Below are 23,853 nucleotides of genomic sequence, written 5' to 3'. Positions count from 1 at the left end.
CTATCCAGCATACCAGCTGCCAAGGGGTACACCTATGTTATTTACACTGACAATAAGACCATGCTAAAATCTAAGTGTAATGTAGAAAGAACTATAAATTGCTGACATAATGAATGCTTCCAAGTTCGATAAATACAAATCCTCACCTGATAAGCAAAAGTTTGCGACAAGTATCCAGTGAATCATTATATCCATCAGGAATGACTTCCTCCTCAGGAGCATCTTTGTCAAACCAGTTTTTCCATCCCTTCTCATTACGAGATATCTAAAAGCAACAAAAATTAGCAATTATATATACTGAATATTAATATAACAGTAAGGTAATAAATCAGTACCCATATCTGTACACATAAATGTGTAAAGATTCAATTAGAAGTTAATATTGGAGACCTTTAGAGAAGCATCCTTTTCAGTGAAGGTGATTTAAGCTCCTTAACTACATTTAATGTTAATCTTCTTGATTGCTTTACTATCTTTTTTACTATCTCCTACCTACAAGGCAAAACTGTAAAAAAAAAATAGTAATACTCAAAAAATAATTATTCATTAACTTTAAAAAAAGCCCATACTTTGCTAATGTCAATAGTGTTTTTCAGTTTTCCTTTATTTTTCTTTCAGTTTTTTAGTTTTCTTTAAGTAAAACTTAAAAATTTAATATGGATAAGAGGAATGCCTAAAGGGCAAGTTTTCTGAGTTCTAAAGTGTCCTGACTTTATGACTCTGTGTGCCTCAAGCAGCTCTCTGAGACCCAGTTACTGGCTTAGTGAAAATCTACATGGGCAGAAGGAGTTCTCCCACACTTATGAAACCATTGGTTTGGTTAAAAAAAAAAAAGAAAAGAGAAAAAGAAATAACATTGTATGAACTATGGAAAATTTAGTTAAATTTCAGGTTTTTTGTATTTAGCTATTTCTAAATTGTCAATTTGTGCCTGCAAGTGATATTTAATTACAGAATCATAGAATGTCATAATTGGAAGGGGTAGCAGATGGTTATCTAGCCCAATATATAACTGAAAAATAATTTCTTTTACAATATATTTAACAGGTAGTCCTTTAGCCTTTGCTTTAAATTCTAATTAACTCCAGAGCCTCTCTGAACTATTGAAAGGGGTGTGTGTGTGTGTGTGTGTGTGTGTGTGTGTGTGTGGTGAAGGTACTTTGGCATATGGCATTTGTTATCACCATAGTGCAGAACCTCTGTCTGAGTCTGAAGAATGTGGAGATGAAACAGAACTCATCTAGATTCTCTGCAGGAAGGGAACGGTGAAAAAAGCCCTTTGAACCATAAGAGAGTTTAGATATATACACATTTACTTAGTTTATATTACCCTGCCCCTCTGCCTTCATACAATATAAATGGCACTCAGCCATTGGAGAATATATGGACAGGAAAGAGAAAATTTGTTAAAAGAATTATGTGTCATAGAGAATGTTTGTCATAATAGATCAACAAATGTTACTATGGATGCCAAGAGCTAAAAAGAGGCTTTGTCATACAGGGCCCTTTTATGCATGCCTATGAGAAGGCATTGGGTTTTAACACACATTTATTTATACATTATGTACAGAGTATGAGGTACTTGGTTTTTGTTCAGAGGGCATTTGTAGAACCCTGAGTAAAAGAATAAAATCGTTACACTCCAAATTCATTCTAGAAGAATAAGTTTAGTAGAAATAGAACTTAAGGAGTTCGTGACTTGGGCACTGACAGTGGGCACAACTAGCTTGTGCCATCCTGCCAGTTTAGTGGCTCTATTAAATCTTGTCTATGAACAAACTTAATTACTTATCCAAGAATACAAAATAATTTATTATGTCTTCATGAGAAGGTAACTGTACCTTTGTAATAGATGGCAAAAAGTAACAAATGTAGGTACACAAGAACATTTCAGAGAATATTTTTATATGTGAATATTAAATTGAATCAAATATCAGAAAGCAATATTTGTGAGAGATGGGAGCAAGAGGAGGCTCTGTGTGTCTCTATAGAGACAACTTGTCAGTTGCCGGAGTAATATCCTTACTTTTCCACACATGGACAAAGACTACATCTTGTCATGAAATACATATGATTTTAGTGCAAAATATTGAGAAAAATCTGGGAATGTTTGTAAATGTAAAAATCTTCAAACATTAGTGAAAGGGGAAAAAAGGTAATGATGATATGGATAGAGAAGGAAGTTAGAGTCTGTGTTTTCAGAGCTACAACAATTAAAAGATCCTTTGCTTGAATGATTGATAAGTAAAGCAACATTTTATTTGCCAATATCTGCTCCTGCAGTTGAGGCTTGTAACAGGGCAGACACCATAAACTATTTGAAGGTGTACCCACAATGAATAAACAGTCCAAATTCTCCACAGCAGAAAACTGAAGGCACTGGAAAACATAGAGGAGATTTCCTTAACTCCCCTTCTTCCCTTTAAGCCTTTAGTTTATAAATGTAAGGTCCTTGAGGACAGGAGTGTGATTTTTCCGTGTATTTGTATCCCTAGTAGTTTGTATAGTAACTGGCACATAGTAAGTGCTTAATAAATTTATCCTTCCTTTCTTCCTTCCCTCCCTCCTTCTTCCCTCCCTTCTATTTCCTTCCTTCCTTCCTTCCTTCCTTCCTTCCTTCCTTCCTTCCTTCTTTTGCCTTTCCTTCCTTCCTTCTTTGAAATTGGATTATAATACTTTTGGAGCAGGAAGGGACTTTAGAAATCACCTAGCTCACTCCTCAGTCCCTTTACAATTCAGGAAAAGAAGCTCAAAGAGGTAAAGTGACTTGCCCCAGGTAATGCATCAATGTGTCAATAAACATTTATTTAGCACCTACTAGGTTTCAAATGTTTGAGGCTAATAGCAAAAAGGATAAGTTAGTGCCCAGATCTCCTAATTTCCAGTCTGTAACAGGAGGCAAGTAGTAGCAGCAGCAGGGATGATTGTGGATGATTGTGGACAATGAAGGTATTCAGCTAATAGTAAGGCAGGGCAAACTAAAATAGTGGCAAAAAAAACTGGATGTACAAATATGAATTAAAATGGCAAACAGCTAATTAAAATGGATAGTAACAGAGACAATCATTCCATCAGAAGAGAACTAGTTATTATGTAGCTACCAAATTTCCTTGTAGCAAAGTACAAGCTAATTATAAGCATGTTTAATGTACACAGTATTGTACACTAAAAGGAACTCTAAAATGAGAAGATATGACAAATGTCAACTCCCTCAAGGAACTTTAAATCTAATAGCAAAGGTCAATTTAATACTATGCTGTCTATATCTAAAGATGACCTGCCATTATTTTTCCAGGGCTGGTGCTATCTAGCTACACTCTCCCCACAAGTCTCCTTCATGACCCAAGGCCCACATTTGGCAAATTCAGGGAGGAGGTAGGTGCAGGCTGTGACCACTTAAGAGAGCAAAATTGAATCATGCGTGCAAGAATAGAACTTATGACCTTTACCCTCATTAGGTGCCCTATTCCAACCAACCACAAATGGGAAGATCAATGTGTTCTTAATTATGTCTTCTTGTCATTAAAAAGAAAAAGAAACACTATTGTTTGCTGTGGTGGGATGGCAATTTTATCATAAGATCAATGCCAACTCTGACTTTGCTTTATTGCTTTGTCAGTCAGTACCAACTGCAGAAGACAGAGCTAATTATCAGGCCCTGACACCCCACTCACTACACACTGACATATCAACAGTGACAACACATCAGTTACAAACAACCATCTTTTTCTGAGTTGTACAATTATCTTCCAGTGACAGTTTAATCAACTTTGCTTAATCAAAAACAACCAGCTGAGCATGTTCAAACAAAGAAAGCAAAGCAAGTAATAAAGGTGCCCCATCTGCACCATGAGAAGGAAAATGATTAATGGCCAAGAAAAAAAAACTTGGAAAAATTGGGTATTTTCCTATTTCACAGGTATGAAATAAGGACCTAAAAACATTCATATAGGAGTGAGGAATCAGAGGAGCCTGCTAAACCTGCTTGACTGGGGTACTTCCCATGGAGTTGGGCTCCTACTTGGATGAGGAGACTAACCATGGAGTCCCTAGCTCCTACTTTTAATGACAAATGCACTCTGGCCTCTCACTGAAAAGTGAATACAGATTTCTAGTTAGTATCTATGATAAAAATTGCTTTTCAGTTACTTAGGTAGTATCTGAGTCTTCGTAACCCCATTTGGTGTTTTCCTGGCAAAGACACTGGAATGATTTGCCCTTTCCTTTTCCAGCTTATTTTACAGATGAAGAAACTGAGGCTAACAGGATTAAGTGACTTGCCTAGAGTCATGCAACTAGTAAGTGTCTAAGGCTGTATTTGAACTCAAGACTTCCTGACTCTAGGCCTGACCTTCTTATTCACTGTGCTACATAGCTGCTTTGAATGACAAAAAATAGGACACATCAAAGACCAATGAACCAAAAGAACTATCCATTTAGGGGCAGCTAGGTGGCGCAGTGAATAGAGCTCCGGCCCTGGAGACAGGACGACCTGAGTTCAGATTCAGCCTCAGATACTTAACACAAAAATAGCAGTGTGACCTTGGGCAAGTCACTTAACCCTAATTGCCCTCCAAAAAGCAAAAAGAAAAAATTTAAAAAGAACTATCCATTTAGTCAGTTTTAAAGGAGAACTGACTTCTGCTATTGCTTTCTCTTCCTGTCTGTTGAGTATGTTGATACTTTGAGCCTTCCCTTACACACCTGTGGTGGGTCAGAGGATCATGCTCGTCTCACCTTATCCCCATAATAATTGTGAACACTATGATATTATGTCCTGGATGACCTTAGACTAGACCTCGAGCCTCTGGCTTCCTCTTGGCTTTCTGTTTCTTTTCCTGAGCACAGGTGACCCACTAGAAATTCTGAAATGGCTATTTTTGACCTGGGAGAAATCTTGTGAGTTAGGCAGCTCCTAGGCTTGGCTGCCAGTTGCCCAGTAAGTAAGGGGTGTTCTCTATAATAAATTCTTGAAGGAGAAGATAACTCCCATGAGAAGGATACACTTAAGCCATGCCCTGTTTTGCAGATGATACAAACCTTGAATGAATTCTTTGGGCACTATTGATCTGTGGTGTCACTGAAGTATCTGTTCAGCAGTACCCCAATTTTTAATGTTTAAAGATCAACTTTCTGGGAAAGTATAAGAGGAATTATAAGTTACTGGTACACTGTCTAGGTATTTATCAGTTCACACTTATGAATCTTTTATGCTTAAAGTACATGTTACAGAAGAAATAAACTGCTGTGCTGCACCTGATCTACCTTGTCCATTTGAGTACCTTTCTACAAAGGACGCTGTTGATTTCCTCTTGTATCCCTAGGGTAGGGAAATAATAAAAAAGACAGTATGTGATAAAAACAAACCAATACCCTTTCCTTGGAGTCAGGTATTTTGAGAACTGAGCTGTGGTAGGAAGAGGGAACCTTCTCCCTGTGCTGGGGGTTTTTACAGTCTGGGATCTGAGGGGGTGATTTGTATCAGCCTTAGGTACTTAACCCCTTTTTCTAGGAGCCATGAGTTCATGGCTCAACTGAGTTTGGGTTTGTTTGTTTTTTTTGCACTAATTTTGCTTTTCCTATACCTAAGTTTGGACCTCCATTTGGGGTATTCTGTATGTCTCTATACTCTATAGGTATTCCTAGAAAGATTTTGTCTGAATTGCCATTTGGATTTTCCTATGCGCTAAGAGGGGCTCCACTGGGAAAATGTAGGAGTTGCCACTTGTGCTGAAGGAACAAACCCATGGGAAGAATTTTCACGAAGGCCAGGCTGGTTTCTAAACTAAGGGTGACAGAGCCCTAATGGCTACTAGGAGAGTTCCACTTACTCGGAGAACTCTTTTAGGACTAGATTTTTACTTTGAGATGGGAAATTCATTGCATTTTTTTTCTTTTCCTTTTTAAAATATTTTGCCAGTTTTATTTTCATTTCCTTTTTTAAAAAATTATTTTCCCAATTGTTTGGATTACAACAGGCCTTCTGTTAACCTATAAGAACTGTGTAAAAAGTTGTTTGCCTAATGAATTTGTATTTTAGAAATGATTGTAATCACCAGTACCACCAGCTATGGGAGGCCTGGGCCCTCACAAAAGACTTTTCATTGTGAGATTGTCTAAGAACTGTGTTGAAGGACCTAGAACTCTTTCTATGATGTCCACAGAAGATCAGTAAAAACTGAACTGTTTGGACTTTGTTGAGACTCTTTAGTGGAAGGCACTGAGGAAAAGTCTTTGAAATAACAATGATTTAAACAAAAAGAACAATGATTGAATCTTCCCAGATCCTCAGAGAACTTTACAGAACTGGGGATATAAATGAATATGACAAATATATCACAGGTGGCTTGCTGGCAACAATTATCAATGATGCCAAATGTGAAGCAGTGGGTTTCTCTTTACTGAAAGTCTTGAAGTAAAGGCTTAATAATTGGAAGGGGCAGAGCCAAGACAGAGGAGTAAAGGCTTAATAATTACTTTTGTTGAGAATATTGTGGAAGGAATTCTTGTTCAGGTATAGGTTGGCCTGGGTGGCCACTGACATCCTTCTGCCTCTGAGATTCTGTGAAAAATTCTGTGATATACCCAGAGATTGCCTAACCAGTACAAGTGCAAGGAAAGAACACAATGTAAATGTTAGACTCAAACAATGAAACTCAAATGAACTTTTCTATGTTTATTTATGTTTATACACCTGCATATTTAATCAAATATTGCCTTACCTGATTCATAATTTCTGCAAATTGTGGTAATTTACTCAGTTCCACAAGATTTAGCCAAGTCATATCAAGAATCCATCTAAATGGTTTGGGAGGACAAGCTTTGAGATCCAAGGCTGCTCCCCCTAGAGAAAAGTGTTGTAAGAACATGACTTACATTGTATAGTTCTCCTCTTAAAATTAAAAATAACTAATCATTGTCTATTCAGAAAAGCTTTTATGAGGGGCAGAGCCAGGATGGAAGAGTAAAATCAGGAACTTACTTAAGCTCCTGCACCAACCACCTCCAATACCTATAAAATATGACTCTAAACAAATTTTAGAGCTACAGAACCCACAAAGTGACAGAGAGAAACAAATCTCCCTCTTAAGGCAGCCCAGAAGGCTGAAAGGAAAGGGTCTATTGGACAAGGCTGGCAAGATGATCAAGCAGAGGAAGTACAATCAGACCACTGAATCCTTTTTTTGGGACAAGAAAGAAAAACATGGAACCAGAAGAAGTCAATGAAGTCAAAACTCCTGCATCAAAAGCTTCCAAGAAATATATGAACTGGTTACAAGCCATGGAGGAGCTTAAAAAGGATTGTGAAAATCAAGTAAGAGGAGTAGAGGAAAAATTGGGAAGAGAAATGAGAATGATGCAAGAAAATCATGAAAAGCAAGTCAACAGCCTGCTAAAGAAAATAACACCTTAAAAAATAGACTAACTCAAATGGCAAAAGAGGCCCAAAAAGCCAATGAGGAGAAGAATGCTTTAAAAAGCTGAATTTGCCAGATGGAAAAGGAATTTCAAAAACTCACTGAAGAGAATAATTCCTTCAAAATTAGATTGGAGCAATTGGAAGCTAATAACCTTATGAGAAATCAAGATACTATAAAACAGATCCAAACAAATGAAAAAAATAGAAGGCAATGTGAAATATCTCATTGGAAAAACCACTGACCTAGAAAATAGATTCAGGGGAGATAAAGTAAAAATTATTGGACTACCTGAAAGCCATAATAAAAAAAAAGGACAGAAATTCTCAAGGTGGGGCAGCCAGGTAGCACAGCGAGTAAGAGCACCGGCTCCAGTGTCAGGATGACCTGGGGATCGAATCCTGGGCTCAGACACTTAGCACCCACCCAGAAACACCTGGCTGTGTAGCCTTGAGCAAGCTACTTAACTCCAATTGCTTAGGGGCAGCCAGGTGGCTCAGTGAGTAAGAGCACTGGCTCCAGTGTCGGGATGACCTGGGGATCAAATCTGGGCTCAGATACTCAGCACCACACCCAGAAATAACTGGCCGTGTAACCTTGAGCAAGTTACTTAACCCCAATTACTTTATAAATTAAAAAAAAAGAAATTCTCAAGGAAAATTTCCCTGATATTCTAGAACCAGAGGGAAAAATATAAATGGAAAGAACTCACTGATTGCCTCCTGAAAAAGATCCCCAAAAGAAAACTCCTAGGAATATTATAGCCAAATTCCAGAGTTCCCAGGTCAAGGAGAAAATATTATAAGCAGCCTGGCAGCTAGGTGGCGCAGTGAATAGAGCACCAGCCCTAGAGTCAGGAGGACCTGAGTTCAAATTTGGCCTCAGACGCTTACCGCTTACTATCTATGTGACCTTGGGCAAGTCACTTAACCCCAATTACCCTGCCCTCAAAAAAAAAAAATAAAAACAAGTTCACTGTACTTTTATGTTGTTTAGAAAATTGTGTTATGGTATGCTATAAAGAGACCAAGAATAACTTCCTGTAGATAATACATTTTGATTTTGAAAAATTTACCTTTAATAAGGGCCTGAAATTCTTTATGTTTAACTGTTCCTCTTTGAAGATCAATCTTTAAGGTCATAAGGAGAACAAAAAGGAATTTGTGGTTTTCATATAGGCCTCTGACTGAGTAAATAAAAACTTCATGAGTCAGAAACTCAATAATATTTACAATTCTCTTCTGAGGCAAGGGAGACTTCTCAGACCTAAAAATCACATTAAAAATTAAAGAAACAAAAAACAATTTATAAAAGAGTGAATCTATCTATTTATCCATCTATAAATCAATTTTAAGTCATTGCTTTTGAGTAAGAAAAATAATAATCAAGTTCCAACCTGGCCATGGATTGATCAAATAACTTCAAGAATTGTGCCAAGGATGTCTGATACATGATATTGACCATACTCATTTCTGTGATAAGAAAATAGAGAATGCTTCCTCGTGTAGCAGCTGGTCGAAACTCTTCCTGAGCATTATTTATCTTGATCTCTGTTTCTGCTGCCACATGCAGCTTTTCACTTACTTCAGCAGCTGTTTGTTTGGTTGTCCGGAGAACACCAATGAGAGATTCATCATCCACCAAAGAACCTAAAAGTCAAACAGGAAAAAAATATAAGATGACAAAAGGAAATGACCTTAAAGTGAGATAGCCTGCTCCCTACCATACTTGCTCTGTAGTTGTCTTGATGTTTAAACAAAGTCCATCACCACGATTCTCATCAATTTAAGAAATGTGCTTCACTGAACTGTGTGTGATACGGTAATTTGAAATTTGGGTATTTGACAAATACCCACTGGAATTAATCAAAGAGTTGAGGGAAATATCTTTTCTACCTATTTTGAAGTTTTATATTCATAACAAAAGTACTGAAGTGGTAAGCATCAGTATTAGGTTTTGGTTAAAGCTAGTGGACTTGATTGGCTGCTTTATGCAAATGTTAGTGCATGTTAGGCACCTGCCCTGTTCCTAAGATTGTCACTGTTTTAGTGGAATGGTCACTCTAGTAGCTTTCTTCCAAACCTTTTTCTCAGCTTCCTCTTTTTAACAGTTTTTTTTTCTTCTTATTGTCTAGAGGGTAGCATAGAAAGAAGCAAAGGAATAATTTTTTCCTAATTATACAAATGTTCACTCATAATTCCACTAACTTCACATATTCGTTTTTAAGTATTGTACACATTTTACTTAGGTATTCATTTTCTTAACATATATCCTAATGTCCTTGTCAGCATGGTTATTGTCTGTCTTTGATGGTAAGGATCATCTGGATAACAAGCCTATGTTTATTTTAATTTACTTCAGTGAGATAAAGTCTCTCAAGGTACATTATGCTAATAAGTTCTCAACAAAAATCAATCATGACAAGAAGGAGTTAAAAAAAGTTATGAGGGGGAGGCTAGTTGGCAAAGTGAATACATACACCACAGGCCCTGGGGTCAGGAGGACCCGAGTTTAAATCCAGCTTCAGACACTTAACACTTACTAGCTGTGTGACCTTGGGAAAGTCACTTAACCCCAATTTCCCTGCTTTCCCTCCTCCAAAAAAAAAGTTATGAACCAGCTTGGGATTGATATTTATGGTGGACAAAACCGAACATTTAGATTTGAATTTGGGAAGACAGTGCACTCTCAAATGCCATGAGAAGGGAAGAAGTTCCTCCCATGCCTGTTCCCAAGGTTATGGTGACAGAAAATTACTCTTATCAGTAAAATGTGTGCATACAAAGTTCTATGCAGAAACATAGAGAGGTTGAAGAGAATACCCTAGAAAATCTGATATAAATAATGACAAAATAATTATAATGTAACCTCAGTACTGGGTTTTTATTTCTTCCCTATAATCACAGTATAATCTTCTTCCAAAAACTCGTAGATTGAAACTAGACAGATTAGTTTTTCTTGGGAAATCAAGTTAGATAATATTACCTACGTGAGAAGGATGATACCATGGTGCCTGTATGTTAACTGCATGAGAAACAGATAAAAACTCTCTTTGACCCTTTGCTCAAGGACATGCCTGACCAGAGGTCCCAGTTGGTCCCTATATATCTCCTCACTGGGGACCATGTTAACAGCGACCCTAATTGGAATTCAAGTCCATGCTGTGTGACTGAATGGCAAACCCAAAAGATGGACTTTCACAATTTGGTGGCCCCCTAGTGAGTTCAAGACTTTTGTGGTCCCTCAGTTTTGCTGCTGGATAGTCAGCATAAGTCGACTGCTGCAACTCCAGCAATTCTTGGAGGACAACTGTATCACTGCTAAGAGGATTATGCTGCTGAAGGGGTGTAAAAAGCCAAAGAATATACTTCATGGGATTATCTATCACATCTAGATTCACTGGGCTTCTTATTTCTCTGAGATGGAGATGGAAATTCAATCAAGAAAAGTGTTACTTGAAAGTGTCTAATTTCTGTTCATTTAAAAAGATAGTATCATTTAAAAAGATAGTATCATAGTATCATCAATGTTGAAGTGAAACTGCTTTTCTTGTCATTGCAAAGATATAACTTGAGTACTTCTTTAATTTTTGTTATTTAAAAAAAATTTATTTTTATCTTTTGCTTTTACATCAGGCATTTCCCACTGCCTCTTTAGATAAAAAAAAATGCCATTGTGACAAAGAAAAATAATTAAGCAAAAATATGTGATGCAGAGACGATATCCGACAATGTATACAACAGTCTGTCCTAGTAGGGAGGGAGAGAACAAGCATTTATACAATGTTTACTAGGTGCCAGGCACTGTGCTAAGGGCGTTTACAAATAGTATCTCATTTGAGCCTCACAACAATCCTTCAAAACAAGTGTTATTTTTACCCTTATTTTACAGCTGAGGAAACTGAGCCAAATAGAAGTTGAACGACTTGCCCAGGATCACACAGCTAGCCAGAGTTTAAGGGTGAACCGAAACTCAGGTCTTCTTGATTCCAGACCTGGTGCTCTACCCACTGGGTCACAAACTGCCCCAGGGGAGACCCTCACCTCTGTGTTGTTAGGGAGGAGATGTATCTTATTATCTCTTCTCCAGCACCTTCAATGGCCTGAACCTTAATGCTATCATTTCATGGGTATAGAAAAGATCTTACAAGAAATGTTTATTTTGAATCCATTATCAACAAGACAATACCTTTTGTTGCACTTAGTTTATACAGTAGGTTATCTTCTAGTTCTTTCATCTTCCTCTTATTAAAAGTAACATCTTCCATAAGTTTAACTCTCTCTGACTCCAGTTCCTATTTTTAACCATCAAAAAGTAGAACAGTTGTAAAAAAAAACTGCATTAATTTTATAGTAAATTCAACTTATTACTGTTTATCATCAACTAATTTTTTCAAATACCCAAACACACTAAAGTATGTTTCATAAATGCAGGAATGGTTAATATTATTAACAAATCCATTTCTGTCTCTCCTTATCTGTCTGAACTTCCCACATCTAATGCTGCCCACTGAGATGTACAAGTCATGTATGACAAATGTTTTCCCTAGCATTCTTGAGCTGGTGTTCTTGCTTAGGGGCCCCTATTCATTTCTCATAGGCTTTTCCTTCCTTGACCTTGCTCTCTTAGGCCTCCTACCCATGCACATAGAGCTGCCTTGTTCCTAAGCAAAGGTTAATTCTGGATGTGATGAGTCTAAGGTGCCAAATCAAAGGCTTTTGGCCTTCAACTGAGTCCTGACCCTCTCTGGGCTCCTATGTAGCACAACTACAAATCATGTCTCATGTGTTGTTTTGTCTAGACTTTATTTCATTTGTGTACTTCAATGGGCTTCTTTCCTGTTCTTTTAAAATGAGCACTCACTTACTAGATTCAGATTCTGTTAAGTAATGCTACATGACATAACCTGTCATAAAGCCTTCCCAGATTAACCCTTCATCCATCCATTCATTCATTTATTCACCCAGTCAGTCAATGACTTTCCTGAGAGTCTTGTATTATATAAAGAACCCTGTGACATATACTATGAAGACAGTGCACACACACACACACACACAATAGGAAGTAGAGTGTCTTCCTTCCAAGCTTACAACAGAATGGGAGAAGCAAAGCAAATATAGACATAAATATGTTATGTTTGGGAAAATGTATAGATTAATACAACTGGATATAACTATATACACTGAGAAGCTCCAGAGGCTGTCAGAGGGAATGGAATTGAAGTCAGAGAAGCTTAGTCAGAGAAGTTTTTGTGGGAGAAGAGACTTTTAGGCAGAATTTTTTAAAAGAGTAGAGGGATGTGTTTTGAGAGGAGAATGTCAAGGAGTGGAACAACATGCAAAGATACAGAAGAGGAAGCAAATAAGTTTTATTTAGGGGATGTAAATGTTTGTTTCACTGCTGTAAGGAGTTCAAATTAATTATGAAAAATTAGGATGGTCAGATAAAGGGAAGTCACTGAATCCCATGCTGGGCAAGTGATTAAATCCGCTGTAGATTTCTCAGTAGGACAGAGAAATGATCTAATAGCACACATGGCAGATGATGTTTGCTTCTGTTTATGGAACAGACTGGACTGGGGAAAGGCAGCACGTAAGGAGGTCAGCACGAAGACTGTTTTAATCGTCTAGATATATCACAGAATCACAGGAGACCAGAGCTGGAAGGAACTAAACTCTAGAGATGATCATTTAGTATAGTCCACTCATTTTATAGTTGAAGGACCTGTGCTACATATAGAGGAAGCAACTTGCTAAAAGTCACCCAACTACTAAGTGGTAGATCCAGGCCTAGACCTTTGACCTGATTGAGAAGCAATGAGGCACAGTGATGCTACCTTTGATACTTACTGGCTATATGACCCTGGACAAATCACCTAACTTCCCTGTGCCTCAGTTTTCACATCTGTAAGATAAGAGGAGCACTGGACTCCATTGCCTTTGAGGCCCTTTCCAGCTCTACATCTCTGAATCTATGACCCCTGCTCTGACGCTCTTTCTAGGGTATATGGTTATCTGGATCAAGACTATAGCAGACAGAGTGAGTAGAAAGGGATGAATACAAGAAGTGCTATGGGGAATGAGGAGGGCTGTGGCAACAGAAATCCCTGAACAATTCTAACTTTGAAGTTTCAGGAAATATGAAATGAATTAGTTCATTATTTTGTCGATCTCGTAAAATTTAAACCACAGTGGGGAACTTGTGACGTTTCTGCTCCGTTTCATGGCTGTTCTGCTCAGAAAATAACTTGCCCTCTGGTGACCTCTATCCCCTCTTAGAATGGAGTCTTAGAATATTTGAAGATAAAGAGCTGTAGAAGAGTTATAGTTAATTAGATAATTAGAATTTCAAAGGTCAATGCTAACATAATGGAGCTCAAAACCCAAGAATGAAAAGCAGAGTGAGAAAAAAGCATCACAGTATCCAAGAATCTTAGAGCTTGAGGGAGCCTCATTAACTTCCTAATTTAACAGATAAAGCCCAGAGTGGCTGTAACTTGCTCGAAGTAACAGCTATTTAGTGGCAGAGCTGAGACTAAAATCAAGGTCTTCTTACTCCTAGTTAAGTGTTTGGGTTTTTCCCCCATAACACTGTGCCATGTGTTGTTTTCCAGTGTCTAGCAGGACACCACAAATAAAGTTGATGCTCAATACGTATTTAGTGATGGTAGTGAAGAAGATCAGAGAGGATGCCTATATAATTCATAATATTTAGTCTGGGGCTACCTGGTAGTAATTTTGACTTTATTTTCCCCTGACAGGGATGATCCAGATCATGAATAATTTTTATCCTCTGTTTTTTCCCAGAGTTAGAGTGACAAGTACTACGTTCTTTTATCATGTCAGTGAAAGGGATGGTGTCTGGACCCGTGATTTCACTGATGTCAAGAACTCCCAGGGAGGACTTTCTTCTCTCAGTGTAGGTAAGCACATTTCTACAATTTACAGTTTAGAGCACTGGGTACCCTAGAGCACTAGGGTCACTAGGGGGAGAGCTTTGGCCAGGGTCACAAAGCCAGGATGTGTGACACGGAACTTGAACCCAGGTCTTTCTGATTCCAAGGTTAGCTCACTTTCCATTATGCTATGGGGCCTCTCATGTCAGTGATGCTGATGTTAAATTTTGGAGTTTTTTTTTTAACTAGTCCAATGTTAGGGAGATATATGGCTAAGGATATAAATCGTGAGCTAAAATTATTGCCTTTGTTCTTTTCTAAAAATGTTACTTTCTAATTCATTAAGTAGGGTTTTAGCTGTCAGATATAACATGGACAGTAAACAAGATAGGTTTTTATTAATCAATATGAACTTTTTATATTGTATTTTGTAGAATGCCCTGATGTGGAGCTTGAATATAATAAATAATGAATATAATGTAGCAACATTCTAATCTAATTCTATCATTTCACAGATGAGGAAACGAAGGTGCACTGACTTGCCCAGGCCATACAACCAGTGAGGAGCAGAGCAGGAACAAGGATTTTGGCCTCTGGACCTTTAGGCCAGTGTTCTTTCTCTTACAGCACCTATTTTTCAGACTCCTACCTCCAAGAGAACTAACCATTGTAGATACTATATTTGATTGCATGCTTCCATGGGGACAGGAGAGAGAGGAGGAGAAAATTTGAAACTCAAGGGATTGCGGAACTGAATGTTGTGAACTAAAAGTAAATAAATATTTTTTTTTAAAAGAGAGCTAACCAGCTCCTAAAACTAATAGTTATTTTTTAAAAACCAACCCATTGGTCATTTAAAAATCTACTGTCCTCTTCCTCCTTCTGCTTTTTGTCTGTCTCTTCTTTCCCTCTCTGTAGTTCTCTCTTTACATATCTTTCTTTTCCTTTATGTGTTCTGCCTCTCTCCCTCTCCCTTTCTCCTTTGTCTCCCTTTCTTTCTTCCTTTTCTTTTCCCTTTCCTTCCCTCTACTGATTCTTAAAAAAAAGAGATGAATTTCACAGCAAGTAAGAGCACAGGCTCCAGTGTCAGGATGACCTGGGGATCGAATCCCGGGCTCAGACACTTAGCACCAACCCAGAAACACCTGGCCGTGTAACCTTGAGCAAGTTACTTAACCCCAATTGCTTAGGGGCGGCCAGGTGGCTCGGCAAGTAAAAGCACTGGCTCCAGTGTCGGGATGACCTGGGGATCAAATCTGGGCTCAGATACTTAGCACCACAGCCAGAAATAACTGGCTGTGTAACCTTGAGCAAGTTACTTAACCCCGGTTGCTTAAAAAAAAAAAAAGATGAATTTTATCCTGCTTCTATGAATTTGATTTTTACTTCATTATAGTCTTCAACTGTTTTTTTTTTCCTTGTGGGTCAGTAACACTTGAGATGAAAAAGGTTTCTAGGTCTGATCTAAATTCCACTTATTTAAAATATGGGGCAGATATACCTGTATCATTACATACATGTACTATTATGTATCCCACATGAAAAAATGGAAATGGAACCTACAAAGATGGCAAACAAGACCAATGCTAAGGCAATTTTTTTTCCCCCAAGGACCCTGTTATAGTGAAGGTACTAGGTGCCATGGAGGAATTCACCTGAATGAGGATGTCTCCAGCACTGGAGTGTGGAATGTTTGAAGGGTGATAAGCAGAAGAAGGATGCAGAGGTAAATGAAAGGCTTTTCACTGGCATAGAGACTGCAAGAGAAATATTTCTAGATGACAGTTGGCAGTAAGGTTTGACTTAAATAATTTTTGCTTTTCTATATATTTAGTTTTTCAGTATATTTTCTTCCAAATGTGTTCATTTAATTACAAGCAGATGTTCTTAATTTGAGAGAATGATTACCTGTTTCTCTGTAAGAATTACTCTTCTCAGTAACTGATTCTCAAGTCCTTTCATTGTAACTGTAAAATCAATGACTGATGTTTTAGCATTAATCTCGGGTGTAAATGCAGGGTTTGGTAGTTTTGTTGTTATATAAAGTTTAAATGAATCCATGATTTCACATTCTTTGTCACCAACTTTAACCTATATCAAATAATAAACATGAAGGATTTAGATTTAATTTAAGAAAAAATTTACTAAACATAAGTGTTGTTAAACTAGAATATAAAGAATATTTATTTCTGGAGGTTAATATTGGGACAGTTATTAATTCAGGAGCATTTAGGTATGATCCTCCTTGAAGACAAAAGAAGGAACCAGAAGCTCTCTTTAAAGTCTTCCTTGGGAAATAAATCTGAAATGCAATTGTTAGTGAATGAAGCAAATCAGGGAACAGATCTATACTTTGGCATCACAACTATGATAGTATCTGTGAATAGCTTCCAGAGAGTATGAACTTAAATGGAAAAAATGACATCTTTATTTCAATATAATTTATTTCTTTTCTTCTTATGTGTAATAGTAGCTTGAGAACATCCATAGATCACCTGATGTGAAGGTACCTGGGAGGCTTCTGGAAGAAGACACCCTGTGTTTCCCTGTCACAGAGGTGGGAATAGCCTCTTTCAATTGACTGCACAGCCAGAACAGGCTGTGTCTTTAAAAACTGTCAGACTGGGACACTCTTCTCTGCCTGATGTCCAGACATGGTGAAGGTTCCCCAATATCATGAAAACTGACTGAGTTTGGGAGGTTTCCCTTCCCCTTTTTAGGCTGGTGGCCTTGAGAAACAGGCCTGGGGTTTCTGTGTGTTCTGTTTAGTTAGTCCCTTTCACTTCTAGGTGCAGGAGGTAGAATCACCACGAGCTAGAACCAGTCTATAGTGACATTGGAGCCAGGATGCGAGGCTGGATGTGCAGCCAACCCCATAAGGAAAGCCTCAAGAAGCCAGGGTACCCAGGTCTTTAGCCCAAGGGGGTCCTTGGACTTGGAACTTAGGACTGCATTATGCAGAACATGAGCCAAGCTGTAAACCTAATCCACTCGTCTTACCCAGAGTAAGAGGTAGTGCCTGTGGCAGCAGGGTGGGGAACAATGCTCCAAAGTCTCAATATCTTAGGAAGTATACTTATCTTTGTTATTATACCTTTGAAGTAAATATGCTTTTGTAAAAGCAAATTTGACTATTAGTGATTAAATGGAACTGGGCTATAGGGGACCCCTCCTACAATGAGGGAACACCATCATTGGGGGCTTGAGCCAATGGCAGAGAGGCTTGAGCCAATGGCAGAGAACTTAGACACTCCCATACTCCCTTAAGTGTACAAAGGTACTATAAAACCCTATATATAACACACCTGGCTTTTCAGCAGTAGGAGAGTCAAAGCAGTTACTGTTACATATGTGTTTTGTTTTCTCCATTTAAAAATATCCTGTGAAGAGTCCATGGCTTTACCAGAATGCTAAAAGTATCCACAGTATAAAAAAGGTTAAGCACTCCTGATTTAAACTACACTTGAAAGAATCACTTCACAACATCATGTGGTAGGAAGTACTAATTATTATTATTTCCACTTTCCAAATAAGAAAACTGAGTCTTTAGAAAAGTTAAATGACTTGTTAATTGTTACACAGACAGTAAATATTTGAGCTGGGATGTGAATTCACTTTTTCTTTAAATATAGCATGATTTCCATTGCACTATGTTGCCTCAGATGGAAATTAATGTTTCCAACAATGAGAAGGTGGTAGTGTCTTAGCACTGAATATCCTAGTGTCAAATCTATCATGGAAGACTCAGGCCAGAATTACTGGCAGCTCCCTCACTTCATTAGGATCACAGCCAATACATCTAAAGCCACTGAGAATGGGCCTATTTTTAAAAGTTCTACAGCGAAGACGGTCCCATAATCCTCTTTGGCTTGTGAAAAAAGGCACATGAAAAGCCTTCCCCTAATGTGGTAGATTTTTCTTGAATATATCTACCCTTTTTTTTGAATGAGGTAACCTATGAACTTCTTTTAGCCACTCATAGATCCAAAATTAAGCCATTGGACATTAAAGACTCAAGCATAGATTCATTGTAGAGGTTATTCCCTGTCCTCATTTTGCAGATGAGGAAACTGAGGGCCCAAGAGAGATGTATCCATTTTAGCTAAAATAACCCCAAGTCATGAAAGTTATAGAGTAGCATGAACAATAACAAATTCAACATCTTATTGGAGAACAATTCATATTATCACCAATGATCTGGAAGAATATTCCATAGCTCTTGGCATAGGAGCATGCTCAAGTGAAAAACTAATGTGGAGGAAAAAACTCAAATCACTTTCTGTAGATAAAGTCTAGATGTATTCCTAAATGAAGAAATCTAACTTAGTACTTAATTATAGCCTATGAAACCAACCTTCTAGTTCTTAGCAATACATATATTCTCATTAACATTCATATTTTGACAGTGTATTTGGATGTTGATGATTCTGTACACAATCTTGAAATATATTCCTTCTATATGTGTAGCCTAGCTGAAAAGGCAGCTAACTATAAATCCTATGATACACATTCAAATCAGATCATGCTGCTATATGAGGACATTGTTGTACCAGAAGGCAAGAAAGCCACAAAAGAAAAAAAAAACATGCTCAGGATGAGAACGTATCTGTTACCCCCACCTCTTGCCTTCTACCCATATTCTCTCAACCCCCCAAGACTCCAGAATTCCCTGTGGGAAGCGATGAAGGGAATTCATGAAGACCATGATATAACATGTCTTCAAAAGGAACAGGCTAAATACCTCCAATAAATGTTCACAATTTTCAGGTGAATTTCAGAATGTACTGTCCTTTGTCTACTCAGATATCCTATATGACCATACATACACATTTTTCTCCCTCTTGAATTATACTACTCAAAAACAACCATTTACTCTAACTGGTAGGTTTGAATTTTTAATCCAATTCAACAAACATTTATTAACTATCTACTAGGTGTGAGGCTCCGAGTTTACCTTTAACATTACCATGTAAATAATAGGAACCACTGAACACCAATTTAAAACGTAAATATTTTCAATGCATTCTATAGCCCCAAATGAGAGAAAAGGCTTTTTGTTATTGTTGTTGCTATACTCTGAAGGGGCAGTAGATGTCGCCATTGTTCTTTCTTTAGGAACTAACCTTGTAAGTGGTTCCTGTTTTAATGAAATTCTTTTCTAATACATTATCCAGAGCAGGATCCAGTTCTTCACGTATATCTTCAATGAGTAAGGGTCGTCCCAATGAAAGGGAGTCTTCTAAGTGTGTTCGGAAATATCTATGATTCAGAGATGTCACCTTAAAATAAATTATTCATTAATATAAAAATAACATATATATATATATGTATGTATATACCAAATCTTAAGTGAAAACCAAAAGATTTGTAAGGAAAATAAATCTGCATTTACAAACACATATTTTACTAAGAAAGTAATCTAGAGAGGCTATAGTGCTTGAATAAATATATTTGTTTGTTGAAAGGAAACACAGAATGCAGTTTATAAAAGGCAGTGAGTTGAGTTTTTGCAGAAACAATGAGAGTGTCAACACTTCCTTAAAATTCATAGAATGCCAGATGAAGCTATATTTTTTCCTATTGTAGGTGGGTTTTAGGTCTCATGATACCTATTTGTTTGCATATGGTATAGAACAGTACATCAGATTTTCAAAGCAATGAAGGGAATCTCAATTCAACTCAATTAATTTTCATGCAGGCACTCAAAGGGAGCAAAGATTATGGCTAGGACAGCCTTTATTTCATCACATAGAAAATGAAGAAGATAGAAAGAACTCAGAGTCCATAAACAGATACGTAAAGCTCTCAAATAGCCTATTAGTTCTCTTGGAAGGGAAATGAAATTGAGGCTGCTCTTGTGGTAACTCTTTGACATCCTGGTGGATTCCTAGTCCTCCTACATGGTCATTATATAGTCCCTCCAAGACTCATGGTATTATCCTATAGTGTGGATTCCCTGCAGAAGGGAAAACAATCAGTGAAAGTGCCTGGAGGCAGTGAGTGTCTGGAGTTGGGAAATGTTCAAGGAAAACCAAGGAGACCAGTGTCATTAGATAGTAGAGTACTATGAAGATGTGAGGGGTGGGGAAGGAGGCATGTAAGAATACTGGAAAGGAAGGAGGGGGCCAGGTTATTAAGGGCTTTGAATGCCAAACAGAGCATTTTGTACTTGATTCTGGAAGCAATAGGGAACCACTGGAGTTTATTGGGTGTGTGGGGGGTTGAGAAAGTCCAGCCTAAGCTTTGAGATAATCACTTTGATAGCTGAGTGGAGGATGCTATGTCCAAGTGCTATCTATCATTGTTGAACCAGGGAAGATCCACCATGGGCATTTTATGAGAGTACGATCGTTACCTTTACAAACATTACTAAATTGCCTTTAAAAATTCAAAGACTTACTGGAGGATTTGAACCCAGAATGATTGGGGCATCACCTGAAATCAGGCTAAAGTTTGTTAATACCAGCTGTTTGGGGCAGCTAGATGTCGTGGTTGCTAAGAGCATTGAAGGTAGAATTAGGAAGATCTGAGGTCAAATATGGCCTCAGATACTTACTAGCTCTGTTACTGTGGACAAGTCCCTTAAACTCTCCCAACCCCAGTCTCTTCATCTGTAAAATGAGGATAATAATAGTCCCTACTTAACAGGGATATTGCGAAAAAAAAAACAAATGAGATATTATATGCAAAGCACTATGCAAACCTTAAAGTGCTATATAAATGAAAATAATAATAATAATAATAATAATAATAATTATACAGTTACCTAGCACATATTAATGAGGCTTAATCTTTGCAAAAACCAGGTAACTTTTCATGTTTTTCTTAATGTGCCAGCCCTTGTTTCCTTTATTTGCTCCTTATTTTCCTCCTAAATGTCACTGTGCTAATCAGGGTCTAGGCTGGATATTAACACTGTAAAAATTGAGGTGACCAGTGAGATTCTACTCAGAGAATGACACAGTCCAACTGCTGGCACCCACTGTACCTCTTCTAGGGTGAAGAGGTAGGAATTCGAATTCCCAATCCTTTAAGAAGAGGAACGGCCCTGCTGACCACTGCATCTCTTAGCTCTTATCCCTCCTTAGGTGGAAGTACTTGGATGATCTCTTGTCCCTGGGAAGCCAGGAATGTAAGAACAGGTAAGAACCCATCTTACCCTCTAGTTACACTGACAAGTTCTTTAAGTGTCAGTTTCCTCTATAGGCTCTGTAAAACAGAAATAATAAACCTGTCCTATTTCCCAGAGTTATCATAAGGTTCAAATTAAAAGATGTGTGTGAATGCTTGGAAACCTGTAAAGGACTACACAGATGTAATGTCAAGAGAAGATGTATTTCTTGAGTGCTGAAGGTCGCAGCTCTGGGGAAGGTATATTCAATAAAACGTCTAGATTCTTTGGAAAAAAAAATCAACATTCCATTTTCCTGAACCCTACCTGTAAATCAAAGTCCTTTTCTTTTGATTTAATCCAAGTTTTGCCTTGAGTTTGTGGATCAATCAACAAGGGATATCGGGTTGCCTTAGTCACAATGATACCATTTTGAATTGAGAGGTCATCTCCAGGCAGTCCCTGCAGTCCCCATTCACCAATCTAAATCAGAGAAAACAGAACATTAGTCTAGGATCCAGCAGTTAGTTTTAACTGGATCAAATTACTAGGGCGTGTGTGTAATACTGCAAAATCATTGCTCATAATAAAAATAGCACTATCAATTTTAAAGGCTTTTAAAAAAGCAGAATAGTCCAATGGATTTTCTCTCTTATAAACTATTATGTTTGGTGGTTTGAAAAAAGTCAATCTGCAAATTTGAACTAAAAGCATGATTTAAAAAAAATAATCACTGCATGACCCTTTTCTCAAACAGACTAACATTTATCTTTCCTCAGAGTATTCTCAAATTTCAAGTCTGCTCTACCAATTAGGCCCTTAAAGAAGCACTGTGGTATGATGATGACAACATCTTTATCTTATGGCAAAATGAAGGAGTTTGAATATATATTGAGCTTGATCTTCCCAGTGGAAAAGCTTTCTCCTTAAAGGAAGTTAGATCTTCTGAGAATTTCATTTACTCTTTCAAGGTACTAAGGGACTAGCTGGCATGTTCTAAGTGCCACTTCTAAGAATAGATGCATTTCTGAAAATCTGTTGACAAAATACATCTTTATAAAGGGAAATACATTCTTCTACCAGCTTCCATATTTCTTGTTGTTTCCACTTTAAGGATGTAAGACTAGACAAAGAGAAGGAAGATAGTTGGAGCTCTTCCCTAATGTCGTTTCTCAGAATTAAGATGCAAGAAGGAGCAGTCTGGGCCACACTAGACAAAACCAAGATGCCTGGTAGATCATGTAGTCCTTTAGCATTTAGCAAAGGCTAAGTATTGAAACAATGAAGTGAGTTTAGACTTCTGATTATCAAGGTGTTAGTCAACAGACCAAACCAACTTTAAAATCCAGGGTGTGTTGTCTATTCAAGTAAGGTGGGGCAAAAACTCGAGAAATGCAAGTGGTCTAGGCAGGTAGCTAATTAGTATCTTGTAGGTCTAACAAAAAGCATTTGGGATAAAATTTCAGGAATCCTGAAGGCAGGGACAGTTGGGGACTCTTGAATTCCAAGATCAGAATAGGACCCATAGAAAGACAGATTTGATGCTAAGCTGGTTGGCTACTGACTTGGGCTCCTCATGTTCATCCTGCCCAGGGACAGGATTGTTCTCAGAATCAGGAGATAAAGCTAAACCTATAGGAAAAAAGGCATCATCTGTAAAAGTAAGAGGATAGAAGCAGGAAACAAAGCTCTTAATTACATCTTACCTCAAGGAAGTGTAGTAGGGAATATGTAGCTATGCTTTCCTGATTCCCTACCAACTGAAAGAGATATCTGTGTAGGAGTTGTGGCAGAATGCATAAGTTTTTCCAGGAAATTGCAGAGAGATGATGATGATGAAGTGGAAACAGTTTGCTCACCTTACTGTATGCCATTTGCTTTTGAATACTTCTGACAGCAGGTAGGAAGTGCTTTTCCCTTTGGACAAAACCAATAGATTTTGGTCTAAGACTAAAGAGCTAGAAAATATAGGGAGAAGACCAATGCGAGGTGAGAGAGTTGGGACTGTTCCTAGCATAGAGTTCCTTTCTTGCTCAAGCTGTGCTAGGAGAGATCATCAGAGAACTCAAGCTTCCTGAATTACATTGACAAGCAGGGTAACTCCGGATGCTAAAGATTTGTGAGCAGAAAGATCTTTTTTTTTTTTTTTTTACTCAATTGGGATCAAATGACAACTGACCCTCTGGGAGATTGCATCCATAGTTTGAAAGTTACAAGGGAGTGGTGATGAGAGCTTTAATTGGGGAAAAGGGGAAGCCAAATAAGTGTAGGGAAGCTAACAGATGTAAAATATTTCGTAGCACTAGATTCATCAGGATTTAGAAGCTGATTTGATAAGGGGGATGAGGGAGAATGCAGAGTTGAGGATAAATTCTAGGAATGTGAATCTAAGTGACTGAATGGATGGTGGTGGCTTGAAAATGCTAGGC

The 23,853-nt window shown here is 37.8% G+C and overlaps 1 protein-coding gene across 1 annotated transcript in view; it reads right to left on the bottom strand.

The window, feature by feature from the left end:
- The window catches only part of DNAH8 (dynein axonemal heavy chain 8), a 406,776-nt gene that overhangs the window by 88,260 nt on the left and 294,663 nt on the right, over positions 1-23,853 (bottom strand). The window contains exons 74-81 of the mRNA XM_069073664.1: positions 21,752-21,907; positions 19,437-19,592; positions 16,222-16,404; positions 11,607-11,712; positions 8,815-9,067; positions 8,494-8,684; positions 6,723-6,844; positions 147-265 (exon numbers count right to left, since the gene is read on the bottom strand). Of these exons, the coding sequence (XP_068929765.1) occupies positions 147-265; positions 6,723-6,844; positions 8,494-8,684; positions 8,815-9,067; positions 11,607-11,712; positions 16,222-16,404; positions 19,437-19,592; positions 21,752-21,907 (1,286 nt within the window). The remainder of the gene's footprint in view (positions 1-146; positions 266-6,722; positions 6,845-8,493; positions 8,685-8,814; positions 9,068-11,606; positions 11,713-16,221; positions 16,405-19,436; positions 19,593-21,751; positions 21,908-23,853) is intronic.

The sequence above is a fragment of the Petaurus breviceps genome, unplaced genomic scaffold, assembly GCF_028583685.1.
Source record: "Petaurus breviceps papuanus isolate PSGF00001 unplaced genomic scaffold, PetGlider_PUasm1.0 90865, whole genome shotgun sequence".
NCBI classification, from domain to species: Eukaryota; Metazoa; Chordata; class Mammalia; order Diprotodontia; family Petauridae; genus Petaurus; species Petaurus breviceps.
This window is presented reverse-complemented; position numbering and strand designations above follow the sequence as displayed.